At 46.4% G+C, this 25,656-nt stretch overlaps 1 protein-coding gene across 1 annotated transcript in view; it reads right to left on the reverse strand.

Moving 5' to 3' along the window:
* CELSR3 (cadherin EGF LAG seven-pass G-type receptor 3) overlaps positions 1-25,656 on the reverse strand; it is a 786,585-nt gene that overhangs the window by 55,507 nt on the left and 705,422 nt on the right. Inside the window, exons 26-27 of the mRNA XM_078661784.1 lie at positions 20,207-20,319; positions 19,586-19,665 (exon numbers count right to left, since the gene is read on the reverse strand). Of these exons, the coding sequence (XP_078517910.1) occupies positions 19,586-19,665; positions 20,207-20,319 (193 nt within the window). The remainder of the gene's footprint in view (positions 1-19,585; positions 19,666-20,206; positions 20,320-25,656) is intronic.

Genomic DNA, 25,656 nt, shown 5'->3' on the forward strand with positions numbered 1-25,656 from the left:
AGCAGGCCCACGTGGGGAAGTGGTGGTGGTGGTTGCCCTGCGGGAGGAAGTGGTGGAAGAGGAGGATTGATGGGAGGATCCTCTCGAGGTAAAGGAGGAGGAGGGGTCCTAGGCTGAGGTGACGTATAAACCACCGAGTACACCGAGCCCGGTGACTTCTTCGGGGGAGGGGACTGTGACTCAGCCCCTCCAGTAGGTGACCGCCGTCTCCGGCATCCTCCACCCGACCCAGCGTGACTTCTGGCGCCAGAAATCCTTCTGCGCCGCTTAGGAGAGCTGGAAAGCCTCAAAGACGCCGACCTCTTTCTTCTCGACGTCGAGCGTCGCTTCTTCGGCGTCGAACGTTGCCTGCGCGACTCCGGCGTCGAACGCCGCCTCTGCGACGTCGAGCGCTTCTTCCTCGACGCCGAACGTCGCGGAACTTGCAGTCCTCGACGATGAGCGTCGATGCCTCCTCGGCGCCGACCGCTTGCCCGAGGTCCTCGACGTCAAGGAGCCCCTCGACGCCGACCAATCACTCGACGGCGACCGGCGGTGTCGCTTCGACGGCGAGCGCCGGTGCCTGTCAGTCCTTCTTCGACGTCGATGTCTGGACACTGACGTCGACAACGAAGACGCCGTCGACGGTGACTTCAACGGCGGCCTACCCAGGCCTTTCAACGTCGACTTCTCACGCCGTCTCGACCCGGAGCCCCGGGGAGATGGGGAACACACCGTCGTCATCCCTCTCGATGTCGTCATCGAAGCAATCGACGTCGACGGAGACCGGGACCGTTTGCTGGGTTTCCTGCCTCTGGGGAGCCCCCCAGAGGCCTCAGCAGAGGCAGAGGGAGTCTTCCCACCCTGCCCAGACCCACCTGCAGCCATCTCTCCTCTAGGCCTTGAAGCCTAATCTTCAGCCTGTCCCTCAGGGTCCTTGATGAAAAGGTCTGACAGATGTCACATTCTTCAGGGACATGTGCTTCAGGGAGACAGAGGATACAGACATCGTGTGGATCAGTCTTGGCCTTCTTCCTTCCACATGCTGGGCACTTGTCGAATAGAGCAGGCATTTTAGAGGCCTAAAAAACCTGAACAAACACACAGGAGTGAAGGGAAACACCAAGTACACAAACTGAAAACACTTTTAAGCAAAAAGTGCACAAAATGTCAATAAACCCTTGAAAAAGGGAGAGCTCAATGCACCAGGGTCCTGTTAGCAGGAGCCGGAAAAAAGAACTGAAAGTAAATGGGACCTGCTGTGCATTCTGGGATACTGGGAGAAGTTCTGGAAAGTTCTCTTAAAGGCACAGTATCCTATTTAAGCCACATAATGGCAGCCTATGGGGCTTGTCTGTCCATGCCTTCCTCTCTATCATTCCAGAGACTTTTACTGGTAGAGGCAAGTTTTTTCTGTAGAAAAAACTGGGCAGGCTGTGCTGTTTGTGTGGTTGTTTTTGGTGGAATTTCTAGTTGAAGTACTGGACAGTGTAGCCTGTATATATAGGCTGCATTATTTGTCTTTAAATTCTCTCTTAAGTATCTTTGCAGTTCTGCATTTTTTGACAATTTAAGAGATTATTTTTGATTGCCGGGGTCCACGCACAGAGATCCCCTACTACAGAATCTGCAGCTAGATATAGTCTCTACCTGATAAGGTGTTAACGAAGGTAAGTAACTTGTTCATATTTTTGCCACAGATTTCTTACCTTTGAATAGATACCCGAGCAGTACCGTCCCTGGTAGTGGGTCTGAGGTCACATTTAAACTAGGAAGTCCTGCAGGACCGAATGGGCGAAATGCCTGTCCCTGTAGACCGAGCTAAGGAAGTTATGCTCGGTAAACATGTGCAAGGAAGCCCACGTTGCTGCCTGTCAGATGTCCAGGGCTGGGACACCACATACTAACACAGTGGTCGCAGTTTTAGCTCTGGTGGAATGAGGCCGTGAGCCTTCAGGAGGCTGCTTCTTTGCCAGTGTGTAGCAGATCTTGATGGAGAGGATGACCCAAGAGTTGGTCCGTTTCTGCACCGCCCGACCTTTCTTTCCACCAACATACCCCATGAAGAGTTGGTCATTCACCCGGAACTCTTGTGTGCGGTCAAGGTAGAATGACAACGTTCTTTTTGGGTCCAGATGGTGGAGTCGCTCCTCTTCCTTAGAGGGATGAGGAGGGGCGTAAAAGGTGGGCAAGTTGATAAATTGGCCCACATGAAATGCTGTTATCACTTTCGGTAGGAAAGAGGCCCTAGTGTAAAGCACCAGTTTGTCTGGATAAACTCAGAAGAACGGAGGCTTGGAAGATAAAGCCTGCAGTTCACTCACCCTCCAGGCCAATGTAATTGTCACAGGAAAGGATGTTTTGATGGTGAGCAGCCTAAGAGGACAATTATGTAGAGGCTCGAAATGAGCAAACATCAAGAATGTGAGAACAACGTTTAGGTCCCACTGATGCATAAAGAAAGGGGAAGGGAGAGTTAAATGTAAAAGACCCTTCAATAACCTATTTATAATAGGGGACTTGAAAGGGGAGGGTTGGTCTGGCAGCCACAAGAAGGCAGAAAGAGCAGAACGATAGCCCTTAAGAGTGCCCAGAGGAGAGCCCTCCTGAACAAGGGAAAGAATGCATAACAGCACCTCAGAAAGAGGGGCAGAAAGGGGATTCATTTGCTTGGATGAACATCATGCCACAATTCTTTTTCAACAGCAGGCATTTACCGTCTTGGTGGAGGGACACCTGGCTGGAAGAATAACGTTACAGACTTCGGGAGGATGGTCGAAAGCTGTCAACTGCCGCCGTTCAATCCCCACTCAAGAAAGCTAAGAGGGGACACGTTTGGAGGGAGGACCCTCCCCTGCTGCTGCGATAGGAGATCCTCTCGACGGGGCAGCCTGATCAGATGATCGATGGCCATGTTCAGTAGCTTGGGATACCAGACTCTATGCCCAGTCCAGAGCCACAAGATTGATTTGGACCCGGTCATTCCTGATCTTATTGTGTACTCTGGGCAGGAGTAGTATGGTGGACAGGTATACAGGAAGCCTGAGCTCCACTTGAGACAAAAAGCGTCTCCAAACGGGAGCCGCCCTGGGAACTCTATTGAGCAAAACTGCTGACATTGAGCGTTCTCAGCGGAAGCAAACAGATCTAACCAAGGCTCTCCCCACTGCTGAAAGAGACCTTGAGCTACCTCCGGTTGGGGATGCCATTCGGGATCCACTTGGCATCGATGGCTGAGTTAGTTTACCCTGTCATTCAGGGAACCTGACAGGTGTTGAAGCATCAAGGATATGCCCTGCTGTTCCAGTCATGTACAGAGACGCAAGGCCACTTGACAAAGGATCCACGACCCCACAATGCCCTGTTTGTTGCAGTACCTACATGGCAGTAGTCTTGTCCATAAACATCAGCACTGCTAATGATTCCTGCACCTACTCTCTGGTCCCAGTAAGGGACAAAACTCACTCACCTGCTAACTCGCCGCGAGGGAAACGGTATTCGAGGACCACAAGCACAGTGAGGGGAACGGCAGGCGAAGCACTTTACTGGGGAAAACTACATCTCCCATCAGCCCCAGCCCCAGCCCAGGCGCCTGCCATTGCTGTCATCAGGCTGCGCCAGGGCTGCTGATAAGCGCAACCGGTGCCCCGCAGCCCGGGACGCACTGCTACTGATTCCTGCACCTACTCGCTGGTCCCAGTAAGGGACAAGACTCACTGACCTGCTAACTCGCCGCGAGGGAAACGGCATTCGAGGACCCCAAGCACCGTGAGGGGAACGGCCGGCGAAGCACTTTACTGGGGCAAACTACATCTCCCATCAGCCCCAGCTCCAGCCCAGGCGCCCGCCATTTCTGTCATCAGGCTGCGCCAGGGCTGCTGATAAGCGCAGCCGGTGCCCCGCAGCACGGGACGCACTGCTACTGATTCCTGCACCTACTCGCTGGTCCCAGTAAGGGACAAGACTCACTCACCTGCTAACTCGCTGCGAGGGAAACGGCATTCGAGGACCCCAAGCACCGTGAGGGGAACGGCCGGCGGAGCACTTTACTGGGGCAAACTACATCTCCCATCAGCCCCAGCCCCAGCCCAAGCGCCTGCCATTGCTGTCATCAGGCTGCGCCAGGGCTGCTGATAAGCACAGCCGGTGCCACGCAGCGCGGGACGTGCGCCGGTGAAGCGCGGGCCAAGGGCGGGCCCGTCCTTGCCCGTCATTGCCAGGAAGAGGCAGGGCAGGGCCACGCTCTTTACATCAACCGCCATTTACCTCACATAACGAACTGCAACAAACCTATACCACCAATTAAGGTACTTAATTTGCCCTAGGCTAAAGAGCCAACAAGTGGACTGTTGATTGTGTAACACTGTCTAATGGGCAAAAGGAAAGTTATGGAAGGGGCGGGGGGATGACAGGATCGAATACAGCTCAGGGTGCTAGGAAAGTGAAGAAGGCCCGGAGAAAAAACAAGAAACTGACTAATATTCCTGTAATGAATCGGATTGAGTTACTTGCCGATGAATTATTAATATTATTAAGGACATTTCTAAAGCGCACCGGCGTGTCCCCGCGCTATTGTGAGAGACAGTGAGGAGGCCTAACTAAAGCCACTACGCTAGTGTTGAGCGGAACAAATGGGTTTTAAGAGCTCTTCGGAACTTAGCCTCTGAAGGTTCCAGACGCAGCTCCACCGGGAGCATGTTCCTACTCTTGGCTGCAAGGTGTCTAAATGATCTGCCCCCCATTCGCGCCTTCTTAATTTTGGGGACAGCTACCAAGCCAACACCAGTGGATCTAAGTGTCCGCTTTGGTCTGTAAGGTGTGATAAGGCTCAGAAAATGCGAAATATATTAGCGGCAGATTCCCCCCTGAATATAGGCTCCAATAATCTTCCGATTGCCGAAACTGGTAAACGCTCCCAGTTGTTACGCATACCACAGATGTTCCAAAAATCGTCTTGTTCGAATCTACCCATTAACAACGAAGAGGCACCAATAGGGCAGCTTAATCCAGAAGCTGCCATTTTTCAGCACCCCTCTTCACCATAACACTCTGGGCCGAGGCACTTGGAGCCAACGTTATAGTTTGCTCCAATAGCTTCTCCGCCCTGGCTGGCGATTTAGACTGTCCCGACGATCTAAGCACCCAGGCGTCGTTAGACGATCTAATAGAACCACAGCCGGAGGGCGAAGTAGCCCATAGTACCGGCAGTTTGAAGCAAGTGTCTATTGTAAATCCCTTTAGAGCCAAAATAAGCGATTTAAAATCTTTGGTCCACGAGCTAGTAGCTTCTGTTAAAAGGTTAATTCCGCACCATATGTCATATAACCCAGCAGATACTTACCAACTCTCCAAACCTTTGCCAAAAACCACCAAGAACGCAGGGAGAATAGGCTCTATAATAAATCAACCTATACCCACTCTCCCACTATTTCCACCGTCTGTGCCCGCCAAGACATCCTCGCAGGCCCATTGCTCGAGACAAATCCCAAGCCACTTATCAACTAGCGCCCCTGACAAGATTAATCGCAGTGACTTTAACACCTCTGCAGTTAAGTTGTTCCCGCGCACTGTTATAGCCCCCCGTTCACATGCTTTTGAGCGTCCTTCCTCTGCCGGAAAGCATACAGTTTTATGGCAAATGTTCCCAAGCATGTGGGCCATGAACAAGGGGACTCACTAATAAATAAGGCCATACACTGGATTCGGCATGTTAGAGGGTGCCGCTCACTAATAAGGGAAGACATCGTCAAGGCTAGGAGGTGCTCTTCTTATGACCAACCACTAGACACAATCGAGCTCACATTAACCACTCCCCATTTGGCCGAAGGTCTACTAACATTAGATTACAGGACCTGTCCACCTGGCTCTTCGGGTGAACAGATCAGGCATTTTACAACAGCCGATGCCGCAAGAGCCAGGGATGACACCTTTGAGCGAAGACCATCTAGGGGGTCTCAATTAGATGACACCGATTGACTGGAAAAAAATGTACCAGATTCGTTCGAATACCCCCAAAACCCTGGACATGCTCTTGCGAGCATTGTTCTTGCTGTTCCACCTAGTGTACATGATCATGAAACGACACCCTTACCAGGTTCATCCAGCACATTTGGAAGTGCATATGTTATTAGGACTGTAGACATAAGCCCAAGCCCACTAATAGCCACAAGACATATAGTTGCATCTCATCACTTCCAGGATGAGTCAACATGCGAACCGGAGCACACTAGGGACCATGTTTCAAATCTTAAGATCCTCTCCTGGAATATAGCGGGCCTTTCCAAAAAAGCTCTTATTGCCTGATTGGAATAATTTTGTCGAGGGTCATAACATTTGCATTTTCCAAGACACATGGAGCACGGTGCCTCTTCATAAAGTGGGCTATATCTCCTTCTGTACCCCAGCAACATCCTCAGGAAAGGGGCGCCCTTCTGGAGGACTGCTAATTTGGGTTAGCATTTCTTTGGATTGTACGATCATACAGCATCGATGTACTTCTCCTGATCTCCTAAGGCTCACTCTTAGGGGAAATAAAGGGGGAAGAACCTTAGAGATTTTCAATATTTATGTTAGAGGAACCAAAGGAGGAGTTCCATCGCCTATAGTTTCATGCCTGGAAGCCGAACTTTCTAGCTGTCCTTCGGACTCTTATTTCCTAGTAGCAGGAGATTTTAATTGTACTTTTGAGCCTCTTGCCGCCGAAGATATGTTGGGTATTGCAGATGACGATGCGAAGTGGGGAATCCCCCCACTTAGCATACCACCGGTTAAAAGGTGGAGGCAATTAGCTATTCGGTTGAACTCCCTATCTCTATAGTATGGGTTGAGAGCGACTAATGGCAGGTCTCCTTCAGATTTAGCAGGGGCGCACACTTACAATCGGGTTGGTTGTTCCTCACGTATCGATTATATCTTGTTAGGTTGTGACCTCTGGAGATATTTAATTGACATGGTGATAACACCTACTGTTGATAGTGATCATAACTCACTCTGCTTAACCCTAAAGATTCCGTGGCTTCCTAATATTGGAAACACGGACGCAGGTGATCCCATGTCTACCAGGGAAGTAATCCCCTCGAATTGTGAAGATTTCTCAAATGGCACAGAGTCGACTTAGATGAAATAAGATTGCATGGCATAAGACAGTCTCTGGTAGAGGCATCAACTGAGATGCAAGTGGCGCTTGACGAATCGGATGGCATTCTGAAAGTACCCCTAATTTATGAAAAGACTATTAGCGCGCGGGGATCTTTCTTCTCTACGACTTCTGTCTATGGGCATTCCACTCTGAGTAGGAAGTGTAATGACACATGGAATAAGAAAACCTGCAGACAAAAAAAGTCTGCCTTCATTATGGCTGTTAAAAGCAAGTCATCTTTTAGGAACCAAATAGCAAGAAGGGAATACAAGTTGGTAGTGTCCAAAGCCAAGAAAGAGTGGGAGGAACAACACTGGCAAGCCCTAAAGATAGCTAGCATGGAAAGGGACACTAACCACTTTTGGAACGTGGTTAGGAGGAAAACTCGACCTGATTCTGACTTAATTACTAATAACATCCTATGTAAAACCTGGTACGACCATTTCACGAAACTGTATTCCAACATGGAGGAAAATTCTTGTGAAGGCTTATCCATTGATCTTAATACGGGCTCTGGTCCCTCTAGTAGGGATCCCTTTTTGGAATCGGAGGTGGAAACTGCTATCCAACGAATAGTTTCGTCCCCGACGGTCTCCCTGTACATGGACAAAATTTATTACATCCTTAATTAATGCCATTAATAATGGCTGTCCCATCCCCGATTCTTGGAAGGGGGCCGAAGTCGTACCCATTTTTAAAAAGGGAGCCAGGGAAGACCCAGCCAACTACAGACCAATTAGTCTGATAGATTCTATCCAAAAGGTATTTGGTCGGGTGGTGGTAGAGAGGATCCTGACATGGGCTGATGAGCATAAAGCCCTTTCCAATTATCAGGCCGGATTTAGGGCAGGTACTGGGATGATCGACCAGGCGTTCAGGTTACTCCTTCTCTACTGGAAGGTGGTCCAGCTAGGCAAAGGCAGTCTTTATTTCGCATTTATTGATCTAATGACTGCCTTTGACCTGGTCCCTCGTGAGCCCCTGTGGAGGGTTCTGGCAGAGCAGGGGGTCCCTAAGAATATTCCTGACATACTAATTTGCCTCCACGAGGGACAGAAACCCCCCCCGAATTCCAGTGAACAGGGGCGTCCGCCAGGGTTGTGTATTGGCTCCCACCCTGTTCTCCTTGTATGTGAACGGGGTGGTTGAGTTCCTGCAAAGAATACCATCTGATGCTCCTGCCCTGGCGGGTGACAGGATTCCTACACTCCTGTTCGCTGACGATACCCTCCTTATCTCAAAGACCCGAAGGGCCTACAGACCCTACTAGACAGATTCCAACTATTTTGTACTTCAAGAGGGCTGGTTATTAATACCTTGAAAACTAAATTTTTAACACTGAATCCCCCAAGGTCATTCAGGGATTTTCCCTCATTGAACGGGGTCTTACTAGAGAGGGTTACTACATTCGACTATTTAGGCATCCGTATTGCTGACTCAATGCTTTGGAGGTCCCACATTCAAAAAATGCTGCTGAACCACAAGAGGGTCATGGAGCAATATTGAAAGAACATCGCTCTTCATCGAGCAGACCAATTGCCCCCGCCCTCACGATATATGCAGCCAGAGCAGTCAGCTCGGCCCTTTATGATGCTGAGCTGTGGGGCTTCACTAATGTAAAGGAAATCACCAGATCAGAAAATAAATTCCTGAAAGACATGATGATGCTCCCTCAAAGCACTCCTACTAAGCCCCTATTGCATTACCTAGGCCGCCACCCATTTAGGGATATTGCCAGACTTCGTCCCCTTTTGCTATGGGCCCGCCTATAGCGGACGCCAGAACTATCAAAATACGCAGCAGGTCTAAGCGAAATAATGGATCGGCAAGGGTGGCATAGGATTGGTTGGTTAAAAGATGTCCAAAAACTTTTATTCGACCTTGATTATAGAGAGGCATGGGAAAATAGAACCTCCCCGCCCAAGGCCGAACTCAAGAAGGCGTACCGGTTGTGGGTTAGCAGGAATGATTTACATAATTCTAAAATAGGTAGAATGACAGAGGAGTTCATGCAGCACAAGCATTCCATCCATCTAGAACCCTATCTAGATATCATACAAAAGCCATATGATAGGGCGCTTTATTTTCAGTTCAGGGTAGGTTCATTGCCCACACGAGAACAAATGGCGAAATGGAGGCCCCCTCACCAGACACCTCCTTCTTTCCCAAGCTGTGAGGTTGTCCTTGAGACAGTTCCACATATTATGTTCGCATGCCCAGCTTACAAAGCACTGAGAGAACGAGGGTTAAAACCAATCTGCAACCAACTGGGCACTCGCAGCCATCGTGCTGCTTTGCGCATTTTGATAACCGATGCCCAGGAACATTACGTTTGCGGATTGGCTAAATTCTTTAGATGGGCGTGGATCATTAGATCAAGAAATTTGAATAACAATTCTTAAACCAACTGTTGTGTTGTGTTTGCTGATTTTAAAATTTGTATTGTTTTTATAACTAAATAGCTATTATACTTGTTTTGCTTTCTTTTCTTGTTTTATAAAAAATCTTTTTACCCATTTATCAGTAACGAATTTTTAAGACTATTGATCATGGCATTTTGCCTTAAGATAAATTGCATTTTTATTCATATAATTTTACATGAAATTGGCAGCTTTTAAGATATGTATTATCGAAATAAAGCTATTTTGATTGATTGACATCAGCACTAGCCTTCCCATGAAGGAGGGTAGAAAGGTTTTCAATGCGAGGCAGAAAACACATGGAGCTCCAGTATGCTGATGTGAAGTCCAGATTCCGCCGGAGACCAGAGTCCTCTGATCTCCACCTCCCACCTCTCCCAGGTGGCCACCCCATCCCAGGATGACGTATCCGTCACTACTATGAGATCTGGTTTGGAAAGGGAGAGGGCCCTCTTACCCAATCGCAGTTTGTCAGCCACCATTACAGGTCCTTTGCAGTTCCCTCTGAGATTTGGACCATGTCGGAGAGATTGCGCCGATGTTGAGCCCACTGGAACTTCAGGTTCCACTGCAGAGCCCACATATGCCATCTGGCATGTGTCACCAGCAGGATGCAGGAGGCCATGAGGGTCGGCATCCTCGGAGTCAGTCACACCGAAACCCAGGATAGAGGCTGACATCGGTATCATAGCCTGAATATCCTGGACTCGCAGCTTGGGAGGATAATCCTGAAACTGTTCTGTGAACATAACTAATCAGATGAAAGGGAGCGTCTGAGGGGGAGTCAGGTGTGACTTCGGCATGTTGATAGTGAACCCCAGCAAATGCAAGACGTTCGCCATAGTTCGTAGGTGTGAGACAACAGCCTTGGGTGAGCCTGCCTTCAGTTGTCAAGATACGGGAAGAATGGCACCCTGACCTGCACAGATGTGCTGCGACCGCGCTATCACTTTGGTGAACACCAACGGGGCGCTGATAAGGTCAAAAGGCAGCACAGTGAACTGAAAATTCCTGTGGGCTACCGTAAACCGCAGGTAGCGCCAATGGGCCGACAGGACAGGGATGTACAAGTCCAACGCTACCATCCAGTCCCCTGCATTCAGAGCAGACAAGACCTGCGCCAATGTGAGCATGTTTAACTTTTACTTTTGAGGAAGTAGTTGAGATTTTGGGGATTTAGGATAGGACGAAGACTCTTGTCCTTTTTGGGGACCAGAAAGTAGCGGAAATAGCAACCACAGCCTATTTCTGGCACCAGAACCCTATCAATGGCTCCCTTGACCATATGAGCCATGACTTCATTGTGAAGTGATCCTCTGTCATCCGGCAGTAAGAGGTGAATTGTCGCCAGTAACCTGTTGTTGAGGTATGGAAGACTGGTATTCCCAACCCCCACAGATGAGCTGCGAATACCACCATCACCTTTGTGAGCACCCGAGGTGCACTGGTATGGTCAAGAGGGACCAGAGAGAACTGGACCTGCTCCCGGTCTATTTGTAACCTCAGGCAATGCCTGTGAGACTGAAAAATAGGAATGTTAAAATACGCATCCTGCAAGTCCAGCTCTACCATCCAGTCTACTGGATCCAGGGCAGACAGGAATTGGGACAGGGTGAGCCTTCTGAAGCTGTCCTTCAAGAGAAAGAAGTTCAGAGGGTAAAGGCCTAGGATAGGGCAAAGACTGTTATCCTTTTTTGGCACCAGAAATCAACAGGAGAAGCAACCAGTCTCTGATGCCAGAACCCTCGCTATTGATCCAGGGCCAAGAGAGCCTGAGCCTATCTGCGGAGTATGGAAGTGGTCCTCCCGGAGGTGCTACGGTGTACATGGCATGTCAGGTGAGTAAGATAGAAAGGTTAGGGAGTATTTATGTTTCACAATATGGAGACCCATTAGTCTGATGTGATACTCTACCATCGGGGAAGGTGAAAGGGGACACGATTTTCTACCGGGTGACGTGTGCCACCAAGGATAAATTAAAGCAGTTTTGAGGTGGATGCAGGTGATTGGGGTGTGGTTTGAGTTATAGGTTGTCCCTGGGGCCTGATCGTTTGAGGCTGGCTCCCTGGCATCACCCCCAAAAAAGTTAGGATTGCATTTTGCTACTGAGGCACGTACTGACCCTGCCTCTGCTGATCTCCCCTTCCGAAGCCTCAAAAGTGCTGCTGGTAGACTGCCAAGCTGGCTGAGCTAGGCTTGGAGTACAAGCTGTGGTCTTTCTCTCTTTAAACCACTTGAGGACCAAGTCAGCCTTTGCTCTGAAAAGTTTTGAACCATCAATGGGAATGTCCTTAAAGGACTGCTACATATTCGATGAAAAGTCAGTGGAGCGAATCCAGGCGTGGTGCATAAACACTATGTAGGTTCTGGCTGTCCTACCAAGACAATTAGTCGTGTCCAGGCCGGAACAGAAAGAGTATTTCACCGCATCTTGACCGTCAAGGATGAGACATTGTAGGCATTGCCTAATTTCCTCCAGGTCAGCTGGCAAGATGTCCACCACCCTGTCCCACAACGTGTGCGACTACCGTGCCAGGAATCACAAAGTATTTATTGAACGTAGGCAAGGCCAGCACTGGAAAAAACTTGTTTTGCAAAGTTGTCCATCCTCTTAGATTCCTGAAATTCATGAGAGGTGGTGGGGAAAGAATTGGGATTTAGGCGGCTGGAGGATGCCTATACCACCAAGATCTCCGAGGTGGTATGTTCCAATAGATATTCGGGAGCAGGCCTATGTCGTCTAGTTACTTGCCTGTTTACCTGGGGGTAAGATCCTGGTTTTGCTCAAGTGCCCATCAGGACGTCACCCAACGCCTCATTAAAAGTTACTATGGGTTCTTGAGTAGTAATTGTAGAGTTAAGGACCTCTGTTAGCGCATTGGATTTGACCTCCTGCTTCAGTATGGTAAGGTCTAAGACTTCCGCAGCCCTCCAGATCACTATGACAAAGGATGAAGTCTTTGAAAACCATGGTGTTTGGTGAGGATAATCTAATGTCAGGGGATGTGTCCAACCCACTGGCATACTGCAGGTCCTCAATATCGTGGCCTTCCAAAAAATCCTTATCTTTATCCTGCTTGCAGTAACGATGGGTATCTGGGTCAAAATGGGCATAATGGTGTACAGCAGGTGTAAGGGGTTGCGCTTTTGAATCCAATAAGGCTACTGGATCTAGGTCTGGCATCGGAGATGAGGCTTGGGTGGGTGGCATCAGTTTCGGTGCAGCGGATGGCGTTGGATATTGCACCAGGGTTGGAACTGGTTTTCCCATTCTCAAAGGTGGAAGGTCAAGTGAAGCAGTCGGCATCAGAGAAGGATCCGGCTACAGGCTTCTGACGCTTAGCCGCACACCTCTTGACGTGCTGGAAAGTTTCCATATCCAGTCTGCAAAAGGTGAGGAATCTGCAGTTAGAAGACTCTATCAGAAAAGATCTTTATCACTGGATTAAAGACTACAGGGCAATTCCTGTGACGTGTTGCAGCTTTGTAATTACCTCACCCCTGGCTGCATGGATTGTGGTTAGTAACAGAGCATAATACTTGATATGGATGGTCCATAATACGAAGGCTTGTGCATTTCATTTTGGAAGCCCAGGACCTGGAAATCATGAGGACTGCAACACCTCAAAGAGGAGATGTGGATTGCTGACATTCCTGAGAGCTGGATGGGAACACACATACTGGAGGAAGGAGTGCAGAGCATCCTCTGTGCACAACAAATATCCCTTCGATTCGAGGAAGATTTACGTGTTACTGGGGCCTGGCTCATTGTCAGGAAGATGATGAGACTGATAAGGTTGGCACCGTGCACCAGTGAATCTTGATAGAGAGAAAGGATTAGGCCTTTGAACCTTTTTCAGTGGAAGCTGATAGTCACCTTTGATTCCCATGTGTTGTGGATCAGTCAGATTGGGCCCACTCCTGCTGTGGCAAACTGTCCCTATGACAGAGAAAAGGGCAGAGGAGAGAGCACTTCAAAGGAGCTGACAGCCACAATCCGAATTCCAGAGTCAGACACTAAATCACACATGTGTCTGGATCTGGACTGTAAAGGTGGGAGACTGAGTCCAACATCTTGCTCCCCAGCACTGTTCATCAAGAGGAACAAGGCCACCAAGACTTCGAGCTGCTGCACCCAGGACAGAGATGGAGAGAGCCGAGGGGGATCCGTGGGAGTGGATTCCAGTGAGCAGAGTGGAGCCTAGGCTACTGTAAAGTTGCAGACTGTCTCTCACTGCAGCAAACACCGTTGATATCATTGTGATATGAGGGCCAGTACGACACTTGGGGCTGTTGTCTGTTGCTGCTGAACCTGCTTGACCCATCACCCACTACAGCAGACTATCGGTGCTGTCTCCCCTGTATGCGAGTTGCCCAGAGCATCTGACCTTGTTTGGGCTGTCGCCTGTGATCCTCATATGCCAGGCGGGGGCCACTAGGACCATTGGGGCTGTCGACCATGTCAGAGGAGTCCCTGTAACTAGAGGAGGGACTCGGAAGCAAGGTGAGAAGCCAACCTACAGCATTGCCACTGCTCCACCAACTTACCGGCAGAAACCGCGAAGAAGCCACTGCACCGTGAAGTTATTACCGCCTGCCCAGCTCGAGAGAACGTGGTTTAAGCTGCTCAGTGCCGGAGTGGGGTAAGACGTGCCCCAGCTCCCGAACTCTTCTGAAGGCTATGGGTGAGTTAGACCGGAAGAAGGGACTCATGCCTTTTGGGAGACTTGCATGACCTCGGCGGGTTAGCATCAAAAGAGCAGAAACTTTCAAGGCCAAAGCCAAACTATGATGCGAACCGCAAGTGCAGGCAGCACCTGTGAGGTCACCTCCAAATATTCTCCAGAGACATGTTGGTTTGCGTTGAGGCGGAGATGACTGTAGGAGGGGTGGGGGGGGGGGCTTTAAACATGGTCCTTGGCGCTAGTCTGTGCCATTCTGTGTGACCTATTTATTGTGCTGTGCAGAATAAATACTGCTTTTCTTACCAAAAGAAAGCATTGGAGTGGACAATGATATTACTGGGGTGACTGTGGGTATTTTCAGTTATAAGCCCACGCATGCCTTGCCCCTAAAAAACCTTGGACTGCTCAATCTGCACAACCAATGAGAGTCTAGTGCTAAAGGGGTAGCGTTTGGCTCAGTTACTCTGGGTCCACAGTAAGTTAAAAGGCATAAAAGTCTGCAGTCCACACAGTTGGGCCTAATAACCCTTGCCTGCTCCATGGCCCTCTGGAAATGGTACTGGCAGTGTGGTGCCGTGGCAAGACCGGTCACAGTACCCTGACTAGACCTCATAGCAGAGGTCCTCTCATGGACAATTGAACTGAACCCTAAAACAAAGGAGATCTTCATATTTATTGATCTAATCCCGGAGGTGGAAGTGGACTCTAGGGGCCATATGTATCAAGCTAATTAGCATTCGCAAAGGCCGAAATTCTTCGAATTTCGGCCTTTGCTAATGCTAATTAGACAAATGGTATGTATCAAACATGTTTGATGCAAAATAAGGAATAGCAAAATTTGCTATTCCTTATTTTGCGATTGCAGTTAAGGAATCGCAAATTTTGCGACTCCTTAAATGCAATGTATCAAACAAAAAATATTCAAAAAATGCCATTAAGGATTCGCAAATTACCACCAACTTCTAGTTGGTGGTAATTTGCGAATTCTTTTCAAAAAGCTTTTTTCCCAAAAACAAAAGGTGCCATATGACGCCCATACATGCCCTTAGGGCATGTATGTGCGCCATATGCCCCCAAATGTCTTTTTCAGGGGTGCAGCAGGGTGTTCTTGAGACACCCCTGCACCCTTGGAAAAATTCCTAATTTGCGATTAGCAAATTGCTAATCGCAAATTGCCCCTTCATTCCTATGGGCCTCCTGGCCCATAGAAATGAATGGGTAAATTGCGATTAGCAATTAGCTAATCGCAAATTAGGAATGGGAAGGAATCGCTATTATATAGCGATTTTGCACATACATACCGTTTTGCGAATTCCAAATAGCGATTCCTTAAAATTCACTATTTGGAATTCGCAAAACGGAAGTATGATACATATGGCCCTAAATCATCTGGAGGATGTGCATTAGAGATCAACCCCCATCTAATGAACCCCTGACGACCATGTTATTAACATTCTCTGTTGGCCGATATGCTACAAAGGTCCACAGAGACTTAGGCTGAACCAAATGCACTAACATATCCTCTCCCAAAGCGCCATGCAGTGAATCATCTCCAGTACTCAACCCAAGTGCCAACTTGGCAAACCCTGCATCTGGTGAGGGAAGAATCTTATCTTTGTGTTGCCTATATCAGAAGCTTCAGAAAAGGAATAAACTTGGGAAATTAGGGTAATAATTGATGAAGACCAAGAGGCAACTGGGGCATGGGCGGAGGAATAGAGGAAGAAAGTGGTTGGGGTCTGGTGATTGAGCATATATTTTTGGCTGATCCTGCTAATTTCTTCCTGTTGACTCGCCCAGTATGGGTGGTGTCCTCAAACTTTAGTTTTTGTGTTTTAACTCTGGAACTGCATTAGCCATTCAACCACTTGAAGGCCTCCATTGTGATCAATTCCGTATGTACTTTAGAGCAGCCTCAGACCCCTTAAAGCCATGGGGCACCTCTGTGTGTGGCATATCACAGTTATTGCTTATCTGGATACCTTTACCTTACTGCCTTTGCAATGACTCAGGTAAAGAGGGTCATCCACAGTGAGGGAAGGCCTAGTACTCAAATTGAGACCAGGCCCAGAGACAGTGGGTCAAAACAGCGATGGTTTAGTGTTAGGCTGCATGGGTGAGTGTAAGCCCAACTATAGGGGACCTATTGCACATTCCACCAGCCAAGAACTTATGTCCTTTCAGCAACATTCTTCCTACTGGACAGTAGCAAAGTCCAGGAACTCTTCAAGAAGCCGAAATTTAAAGGCATCTGTCAAGTGATGAAATTGTATTTCAAAATCATGCTTCGAAAGAGACTCGGACGACACCGGAATAGAGCAAATACTGTGGGAATAGATAGTTCATACCTCCCCCAAGACTCAGATGAGTGCTTGAGGTACCGACGGATAGTGCGGGGCCTCGTAATACCTGAGCAAGGTCCAGGTGAGGTGAGGTCTATTCCCCTACCATGAAGGAAATCACATTTCCCATGGAGGTGTAATGTTTCCAGGTTGCTACAGGTCGTACCGTATTCAACCTTTTTCTAAGCCTATTCACTGGGTGAAGGTGGTGTTTGCTTTGTTTTTCACTACTATTTAAGTGCAACTAATAAAAGAACAAAGGCCCTGACGAATGCCATGGGATTTTTTACCCGGTAGGCAGAAACATGTTGGCCCGTTACAAGACAGATATTTGTTGACTGTCTCTCTTGCACTGTTCTTGGTTTTTAATTAGGAGGTGGGGTTCGTCCGCCGAATAAAGTTTCCTATAGGAGAACACTCCATCCTATTTTAATGTCACTTTATAATTTGTGTTGCACTATCTTTCACTTTACCATCATAGATCAGCCATTACTGACGTTTCATTTGTAGTGGTGGTCCAAATCCTTTACCAGCAACAAATGGTGTGGTGCTTGATGTCCCAATGATCAGGGGACCAGCCGGATTTACACCTGGGTTTGGCCAGATGATAGGACTGATCATTGAGTCAATTTGATGGTAACCCATTGCTACAGTGTTTGGATTTGTTAACCATCTGTGATCCTGTCGAATGGTGTTGGGTCTTTCTATACACAGTGTTCACTCTTCATTATAACACGCTGTCTCCGTGCGATTTATACGCTCCGTGATTTTGATAACTCGGTTTGACAGTGAAGCAATCTGTCAAGTGATGAAATTGTATTTCAAAATCATGCTTCGAAAGAGACTCGGACGACACCGGACGACACCGGAATAGAGCAAATACTGTGGGAATAGATATTTCATACAGACCTTTGTAGAAGTAGAATTCTTTAAGCTGATTAGTCATAGAATGCTGCAGAGTCCTGGGAAGAACAAGGAAGGAAGGAAAATGTACTTATTTGTAATCTTGTATCCTCATTATGGGAATTTCACTGAAATCAAACACACAATGGAGTGCTAAGATTACAGGTAAGGGAGATTTCCATCTCGTTTGTGGCAGACTAGCCTGTCTGCCAAACTCTAAACAACCACCTTTGTCTTTTGAACACTCTGACATTCTGTTTAAGCAGAATTCAGTGTCTCCTCTGGTGGGAACTCTTTGTGCCTTTCAAGCGTCTACGGTTGCCCCTAGATAATGATTTGTACCCATGTAGCTATCGGTTTGGAGAGACTGGTGTGCAATCTAGGTTTTGAAGGAAAGAGGCTGTTTTGTGGAAGATTGACAATGCTTTCTGAAAGGAGGAGAATTTATCAGCCAGCCGTCTAAGTAAGGATAACATGAGGGCATTTTTTCAAAGGTGCAATGCTAGAATTGCCTTGCATTTGGACAAACGTATGAGATAGCCATCCAGCAGAGAAGAACATTATGCTGGAAGTGGCCTTCTTCTACCAGACAACAGAAGAGTATTTTGCGGCTTTGCACAGTGTGAATGTGATAAATATGCCTCTCAAAGGGCACACATTTCTTCTACTTTAGTAAAGTAGGGCATATATTTGGTGCAGGACCAACACTCTGTAGTTGTCACATCTAATCCATTTGTTTGTGCTCTTCAGATGGGTCTCAATTTTTGCACGGTCCTTTCTCTTGAGCTGTACCATAACAGGAATATATTTCCATTCCTTTTTGATGAATTGGGACAAGTTCAGTGGCTTGTTTTGAAGGTTAAAATTCCTTTCCTTAGTCATAACTTACGGAGATAAGACCACTAATATGGTGGACTAGCCTTCTTTTTTTGCTGTTATTTTCCGCTCCCGATTATAATTTGAAATACTTTCCCCACTGAAAAGGCAATCAGGAGAGGGGGATGATGAGAGGCATTTTTTTTCTCCCACCAGAGTCTTCCTCCTGCAAAGCTATGCTGACCACCTAGTCTTCTAGTGGGCATTTGCTGAGGGGAGGATTGCTTTTTCTGGCTAGTTGCTACCATCCAATAGGCATGGACTAAGTGGCACTTGGGCGTACCAGTATCACAATGTTATCTCCATTACCTATCTGCGAGGTAGTTATCTCCTGGGCACTTCTTTCTAGTGGTCTCACTGTGACTTTTGTATGAGAACTCGGTGTTCTCTCTTCACACACAGCACTGCTAAGCAGTTTACATCACATGAGAAGCATTAATCAATCTTACAAGAAGTAAGCTGACCCCCAAACAAACAAGCTTCAAATAAGATTATGTCAGAAATGAGGCGGAGAAGGAATAACAATGAAGGGACGTGTGTAATTCTGTGCAAAGACATAGCAAGAAATGAAAGTACTGAGAATGGAAAAATGAAGAAAGCGGAAGAACTAGGATTCAAATACGGTCTGTTTCACATTTGTAAACCACACTAAAGGTGCCATCGGAGGAGCGGCTTCTGGGAACACTGGGGTGCTCTTGCAGACATAGAGGGGTTCTAGTTGGACTTTATCTGTCTTATAAATAGATGCTTCAGAAGAACAATCTACAGCCCAACTCTGAAAGCAGGAATTCCTCAATCAATTCCTTCAGCGTCCATTGAGGTGCCACTGGAAGACCAGCAGAAACAGCTCCTCTCAGAGAAGAACAGAAGTGGGACAAGATGCTGCTGCTGATCTGCTGTTAGCACAAGAGCAAGAGGAGTCAGGTCTCACAAAGTGTGGCGAGACGTGGCTGTCATTAGACCTCTACATCATCATTGGTTAACACTCAGAGAGGAACACTTGGGTGTTAATATGATGCATCATTATCTTCCCAAAATACATGACGTGGCCCATAATGTGCAGGTTTCCCAGATCTCTGTTGCTTTTTCACAGCAACATTTGAAATGACCAGTCCCGGTATTGTTTTAGTAGGTCGAACAATAGTAAGTGAAAATGATGAAATATGATTGTGGGTGCTTCCAGGAAAGCAGTAACAAAAACCTGTAAAACGCAGAAGATTTCAAGTAAAGACCTACACTTACAGAACAGATTTTTTCTTTGTTTCTTTTTGGCCTGGGGAGCACAGCAGTTTTGCCACCATGAGGAACATCACTCCGTTTATCTAATGGAGTAGGGAGAAAGCAAACAATTCACTATTAGTTCCATATTCTGACATAGGTATATATAGGTAACCTGACATTTCCTGTCATTTGTTAAAAGTGGGGAGTAGACGAAGATTACTTAACCAAACATTTAAACAACTAAATTATATAATTTAAACAGTAATTAGCAGGCAGAGCCCACATGGTTGTTGTATGAAATGTGGCTTTAACACCAATCTCTTTAATGCATAACTGCAATACAATGCTAAGGATGTTCTTAATGTTCAAACATCCTTTACTAGGTCATGTATCTATCTTGCAGTGTATCAAAGCTCCATTAAATCAGTCAAATGTTACCTTGTCAGAAATGTCAGTATTTCTTATAGGTCTATTTTCACAGTACATAGTTAACTGATTGTAATACAAAACTCAAAATCGAAGTTAGAAAGAGAAAACTTAAAAGAGGACAAAAACTGAAAACAACAAAAGCAGAAAAGGGAGTGAGCTCTCCAAGGGTGAGAGCAAAGGAACATTGTTGCTCAATGAAAATACTGCATTTACCACAATAACCAGAGCAATGGGACCAGCAAAGCTCCAAAGCAGCTTATCATGGACAGAAATCCAGCAGAAATCTGGGTTGCCATAGCCTTCTGGATCCAATCCCACCGCCAAACCTTTGAAAAAAGGAAGAAAAACATCATTACTTGTGACAAAGCTATGACTGTGTTTAAAACAAACTTCTGGATGCACAGGAGACTCTATCGAATTCCTACAATTCCAACAAGGTTGCTGTAAAGTTGTTCCCCATCAAGTTTACGTAATACATATTTCTACAATAATAATTCAAGCATATTCAAGGTAATATGTCAACAAGACGTGTAAGGATTCTGCTCCTTACCCAGTAAGCATCTGTTCTTGACATGTAGAGCTGTAGATTCACATTCTTTGCATACTCCTGTCATCTAGTGTTGGCCTGGATGTTTGCAAGTTGTTTTTCTTCGAAGAAGTCTTTCCTAGTCATCTCCTTTCAGTGATAGTGTGCATGGGCATCAACTTCATTGTTAGATTTTTGCCCCGCAAGAGGGTGAGAATGGAGTATGTAAATGTATTACAGAGATGTCCATGCGTATGTAATGAAAATAATGAAAACTACAACAGCTACAGGTACCCGGGGAGGTGGGAGGGTGCTTGTGAATCTACAGCTCCACTTGCCAAGAACAGATGCTTACTGGGTAAGTAGCATAATCCATTCGAGGCATGTGTGGTGCAGATGCACATGCTTTGCATAGACTATATAGCAGTATTCTCCGAAGGCGGTGGATCGGTTAGAAAAAGTGGGCCCGATTCACAGAACTAACTTAAGACAAAATCCTAAACTTACTACTTTTGGTATTCACAGAAGTTAGGATTTTGTCTTAAGTTTGTCTTAAGACAAACTTAAGACAGACTTAAGACAGACTTAAGTTAGGATGTTGTCTTAAGTCTGTCTTAAGACAAACTTATGACAAAATCCTAACTTCTGTGAATACCAAAAGTAGTAAGTTTAGGATTTTGTCTTAAGTTAGTTCTGTGAATCGGCCCCAGTGTCTTTAGCACTGCTTGTCCTACATTGGTTTGTTGACGTGCTAACACATCCACACAGGAGTGTTTGGTAAAAGTGTGCGGTGTGGACCATGTTGCTGACTTACTAATGTCAACTATAGGGATATTACTTTAAAAGGCCATAGACACTCCTATTTTACGAGTGGAATGCGCTCTAGGAGGTACAGATAAAGGTTGTTTAGCTTTAGTGTAGCAGGTTTGAATGCATTTAACAATCCATCTTGCAATACCAGATTTAAAAATCGGATTGCCTTTGCGAGGTGTAGCAAATGCAACAAACAATTGTTTTGTTTTGTGAAAATCCTTTGTTCTTTCAATGTAGTACAATTGTGCCCTTCGGACAACAAGAGTTTGGAGCTCTTTCTGCCACTGATTCAGGTTGAGGAAAGAACACTTTAACTGATTCGTTGATATGAAAAGCAGAAACCCCTTTGGGAAGGAATTTTGGGTTGGTGCGAAGAACTACTCTGTCTTTATGAAGTTGAAAGAAGGGGTCTTCTAGGGTTAAAGCCTGTAGCTCACCAACTCTCCTCAAAGAAGTGATTGCAGTGAGGAAAGCCACTTTCCATGAAAGAAACTGTAGTGGACAGTTGTGTAATGGCTCAAAAGGTGAACCCATGAGTCGTGTAAGCACAATGTTCAGATTCCAGACTGGTGCTTGAGGTATCCTGGGTGGTATTATTTTCGTTAGGCCCTCCATAAAGGCTTTAATTACTGGAACCGTCAACAAAGATAGATGTTGTCTGTTTTGCAAATATGCGGCTACTGCTGCAAGATGCAAATGAATGGAAGCGTAGGCTAGACCAGCGGGCTGTAAATGCAGAAGGTAACAAATGAGTAGATGCATCTAGTGGATCAATATTGTAATTAGTACAATATATAACACATCTTTTCCATTTTGCTGCATAGCATGCTCTGGTAGTCGGCTTTCTTGCCACCAGAATGTATGACCATTCTTAAAAAAGCAAGTTGAGATAGCCAAACTCAATGACTTCAAGCCAAATCACTAGATTGAGCTCCTTGGGATTTGGGTGTCTGACTTCTCCATAGTTCTGCGTGAGAAGACTGGAATTGAGATGCAGCTTTTGATGTGGAACTACTGACAGTTCTAAAAGTGTCCTGAACCACGGTTGACGGGCCCAAGTGGGACCTACTAGAATCAGTGTGAGAGATGACTGCCTGAGCTTCAGAACTAGAAATGGAAGGAGAGGGAGAGGCGGAAAAGCATAGGCAAATATCCCTGACCAATTCACCAACAGGGCACTGCCTTTGGCTAGAGGGTGTGAGAACCTGGAGACGAAGTTTGGGCGTTTTGAGTTGTCCACTATGGTGAACAGATCTATTTGTGGGAATCCCCATTGCTGAAAGTATGAAAGGAGAACCTAGGGATGAAGTTCCGATGTGTATTTGTTGCCGCCTTCTGCTTAGGACGTCGGCAATCTGGTTGTCCACTCCTGGGAAGTGCTCTGCCAGAAGATGAACGCTGATGAATTGCCCAATGCCAAATGGTCTGAGAGAGGCGTGACAGTTGTAGAGAATATGCCCCCTCCAGTTTTTTGTACATAGTACACCGCTGTCATATTGTCTGTGCGGGCTAGGACAACTTTCCCTAAGAGGTGAAACTGAAAAGTTTTCAGTGCCAGCTATACAGCTAGAAGCTCTGGAGAGTAGATGTGGAGAGCTTTGTACTTGTTGTCCCATAGACCTTGAATTATAAAGTTCAGAAGATGGGCATCCCAACCTGTGAGGGATGCATCTGCTGTTAGCGCAATCTGTGGAACTGGGTAGATGAAGGGCCGTATTTTGATAAGTTTGGTGTGTTCAACCACTGAAGAAAGTGATGGGTGTGGCTGTCTACCAACACTAGATCTGTTAATTGACCATTAGACTGATCAAACTGACGTGGAGCAGGTCTAATGTGGTCTGAGTGTGGTGTAGACACTTGTGGCGGGTGCTGGCTTTGATGAGCCAGTCGTCCAGATATGAGAAGATGTGAATCTGTTGTCTTTAGAGATGTGCCACTACTACTGCTAGATATTTTGTCCACGCTCTAGGAGCAGTAGTTACTCTGAACAGGAGTGCCTTGAATTGATAGTGTTTACCTGTTATCACAAATCTGAGGTGTTTGCGATGAAGTGGGTGAATCGGAATATGAAAGTATGCGTCTTTTAAGTCCAGTGTGGACATAAAATCGCATTGCTGTAGCAGTGGAAGGACCTGTTGAAGCGTGACCATGTGGACATTTTCTGAAAGTATGTACAGATTTAACGTCCTTAGATCAAAAATGGGTCTTAAGGAGCCGTCCTTGGGGATTAGAAAGTACAGAAAGTACACATCTGAACCTTGGTACTGTAACAGAACTGGTTCTATGGCTCCTTTTGTTAAAAAAGCTGGTACCTCTTGTTTGAGGAGCTGTATCTGCTCTGACGAGAGTTTGTGAGTGAGAGATGGAATATTTGGAGGATTGCTAGTGAGTTCCAGGCAATAACCATGTCAGATAATGTCTAACACCCATTTGTCTGATGTTATGGATTGCCAAATGGGGAGAAATTGTTGAAGTCTTCCTCTGACAGGTGTTAAATTATCGGGGGGGGGGGAGTGTAGGCAAGTCACTGTTTATTGGGGGAAGGGGAGTTACGCGTTGGCGTGCTCCTAACCCTACCTTTAAAATTGTTTCCTCTGTACCATCCTCTATAGAAGCCTCTACCCGAAGAGGGTTGCGTGTTGGACTTAAATGAGGAAATTTTATGGGTCTGAGGATGTACTTTTAGACCCTGTTCTATAGAATGAGCGACACAAGGAGCCTCTGCTTGAAAAAGTCTGAAGTGCTCCCATGTATTTCGCCATGTCAGTGTCTTTTTACATCTTTTTTAAAGCCTCATCAACCTGAGATCCGAAAAGATGTTGCTTGTCAAATGGAGTATTTAAAATAGACTGCAGGACTACTGGTTTAAAACCTGAAATTCTAAGTCAGGCATGCCGACATAAGAGAATGCTGGTATTAACTTCTCTTGCTACAGTGTCAGCTGCATCAAGAGCACATCAAATAGAAGAGTTAGAAATTAGTTTCCCTGCTTGAACTAGCTCTTGTGCCTTTTTCTTGTGCTCTTCTTAGAGGTACTGAAGTAGGCCTCCCATGCCCTGTCATATCTAGCTAGTAGGCCCTGCTTTTTCGCAATGCGCCAAAGATTAGGGGCTTGAGCAGCTACACTTTTACTAGATGCGTCATTAAGCTTAGATTATTTATCTGGGGGAGGTGCATCCCCAGAGGTATGTGAGCTTCCTCTTTTAGGAGCATTGGAAAGTACTAGGGAATCTAGAGGGAGATGTTTTTTTAATAAAAACTGTATCAGAGGATGATGGTTTACATTTTTTATAAACCCTGGGTGTTAAAATTTGTGCAAGAATAGGGTCCTTAAAAATCTCATCTGCTTGTCTCATCACGCCTTTTAACATAGGGAGGCTAACTCTGTGAGAAGACCCTAGTGTTTCAAATAAATCGCCAACCTAATGCCTCTTTATGCAGTGTGACCCCGTGATATGCTGCTGCTCTGAAAATTAGCTCTAGATAGGATACATTATCTTCTGGAGGTGAAGATTTTACAGGGTATAGGTCTGGATCATTATCCATGAGTTGATCAATATTATAGTCATCCCGTGGATCTGTTGGCAAAAGACACATTGTCATGATCATCATCATCTCCATCTCCTAAATCAGGCTGTGTATGAGGAGACCCCTGTGGTGTTATGTGTAATGGATCTGAGCCTGGCAGTATTGGTAAAGGTGAAGCTGGTGGAGGTGGTGGAGAGGATGGCAAAGTAGGATGGATAGGACTTGTAGCAATGTCCTTCTTCTTCTTAAGAGGGATTTTGTGTCCAATGTCCTCTGAACTGACTTTTCTCTTGGAAGGAGATTTGGCTAAAATATGTCCAGTGTCTGGATTGACGCAAAGCTTCTATTCTGTCCTTCATAATATCTAATTTTCGTTTCGGGGGATCTGAAAGATCCTCTTTTGATTTCGGCGCAAACATTTTCGGTACTGAACTGGACCTTTGTTTAGAAGTGGAAGATTCAGTCTCTGAACCAGACTTTTGTTTTGAAGAGGAGGATTTCGGTTCTGGACCAGATTTCTTTCGGAGCAGAATGTTTTGTGTCTGAAGACGATTTGTCTCGGCTCGATCCCGAGCCAGAAGGCTTGCCCACTTGTTTCAATGCTGGCATCGAGGACGGTGCATCAGAAACATCGTCTCGGTACTGACTAAGGCCCAAAGGCAGAGGTGGTGCCGAAGCCTTATGTTTGGTGGAAGCTAGTTTATGGGTTACGGGGGTTTTGGTACTCACGACACACTTTCCCGCTGGAATGTCTTCGGACTCTAACTCAATCTCGAGGTCAGAATCCAATTCTGGG

This window comes from Lissotriton helveticus, chromosome 9 (assembly GCF_964261635.1).
Source record: "Lissotriton helveticus chromosome 9, aLisHel1.1, whole genome shotgun sequence".
Taxonomy (NCBI): domain Eukaryota; kingdom Metazoa; phylum Chordata; class Amphibia; order Caudata; family Salamandridae; genus Lissotriton; species Lissotriton helveticus.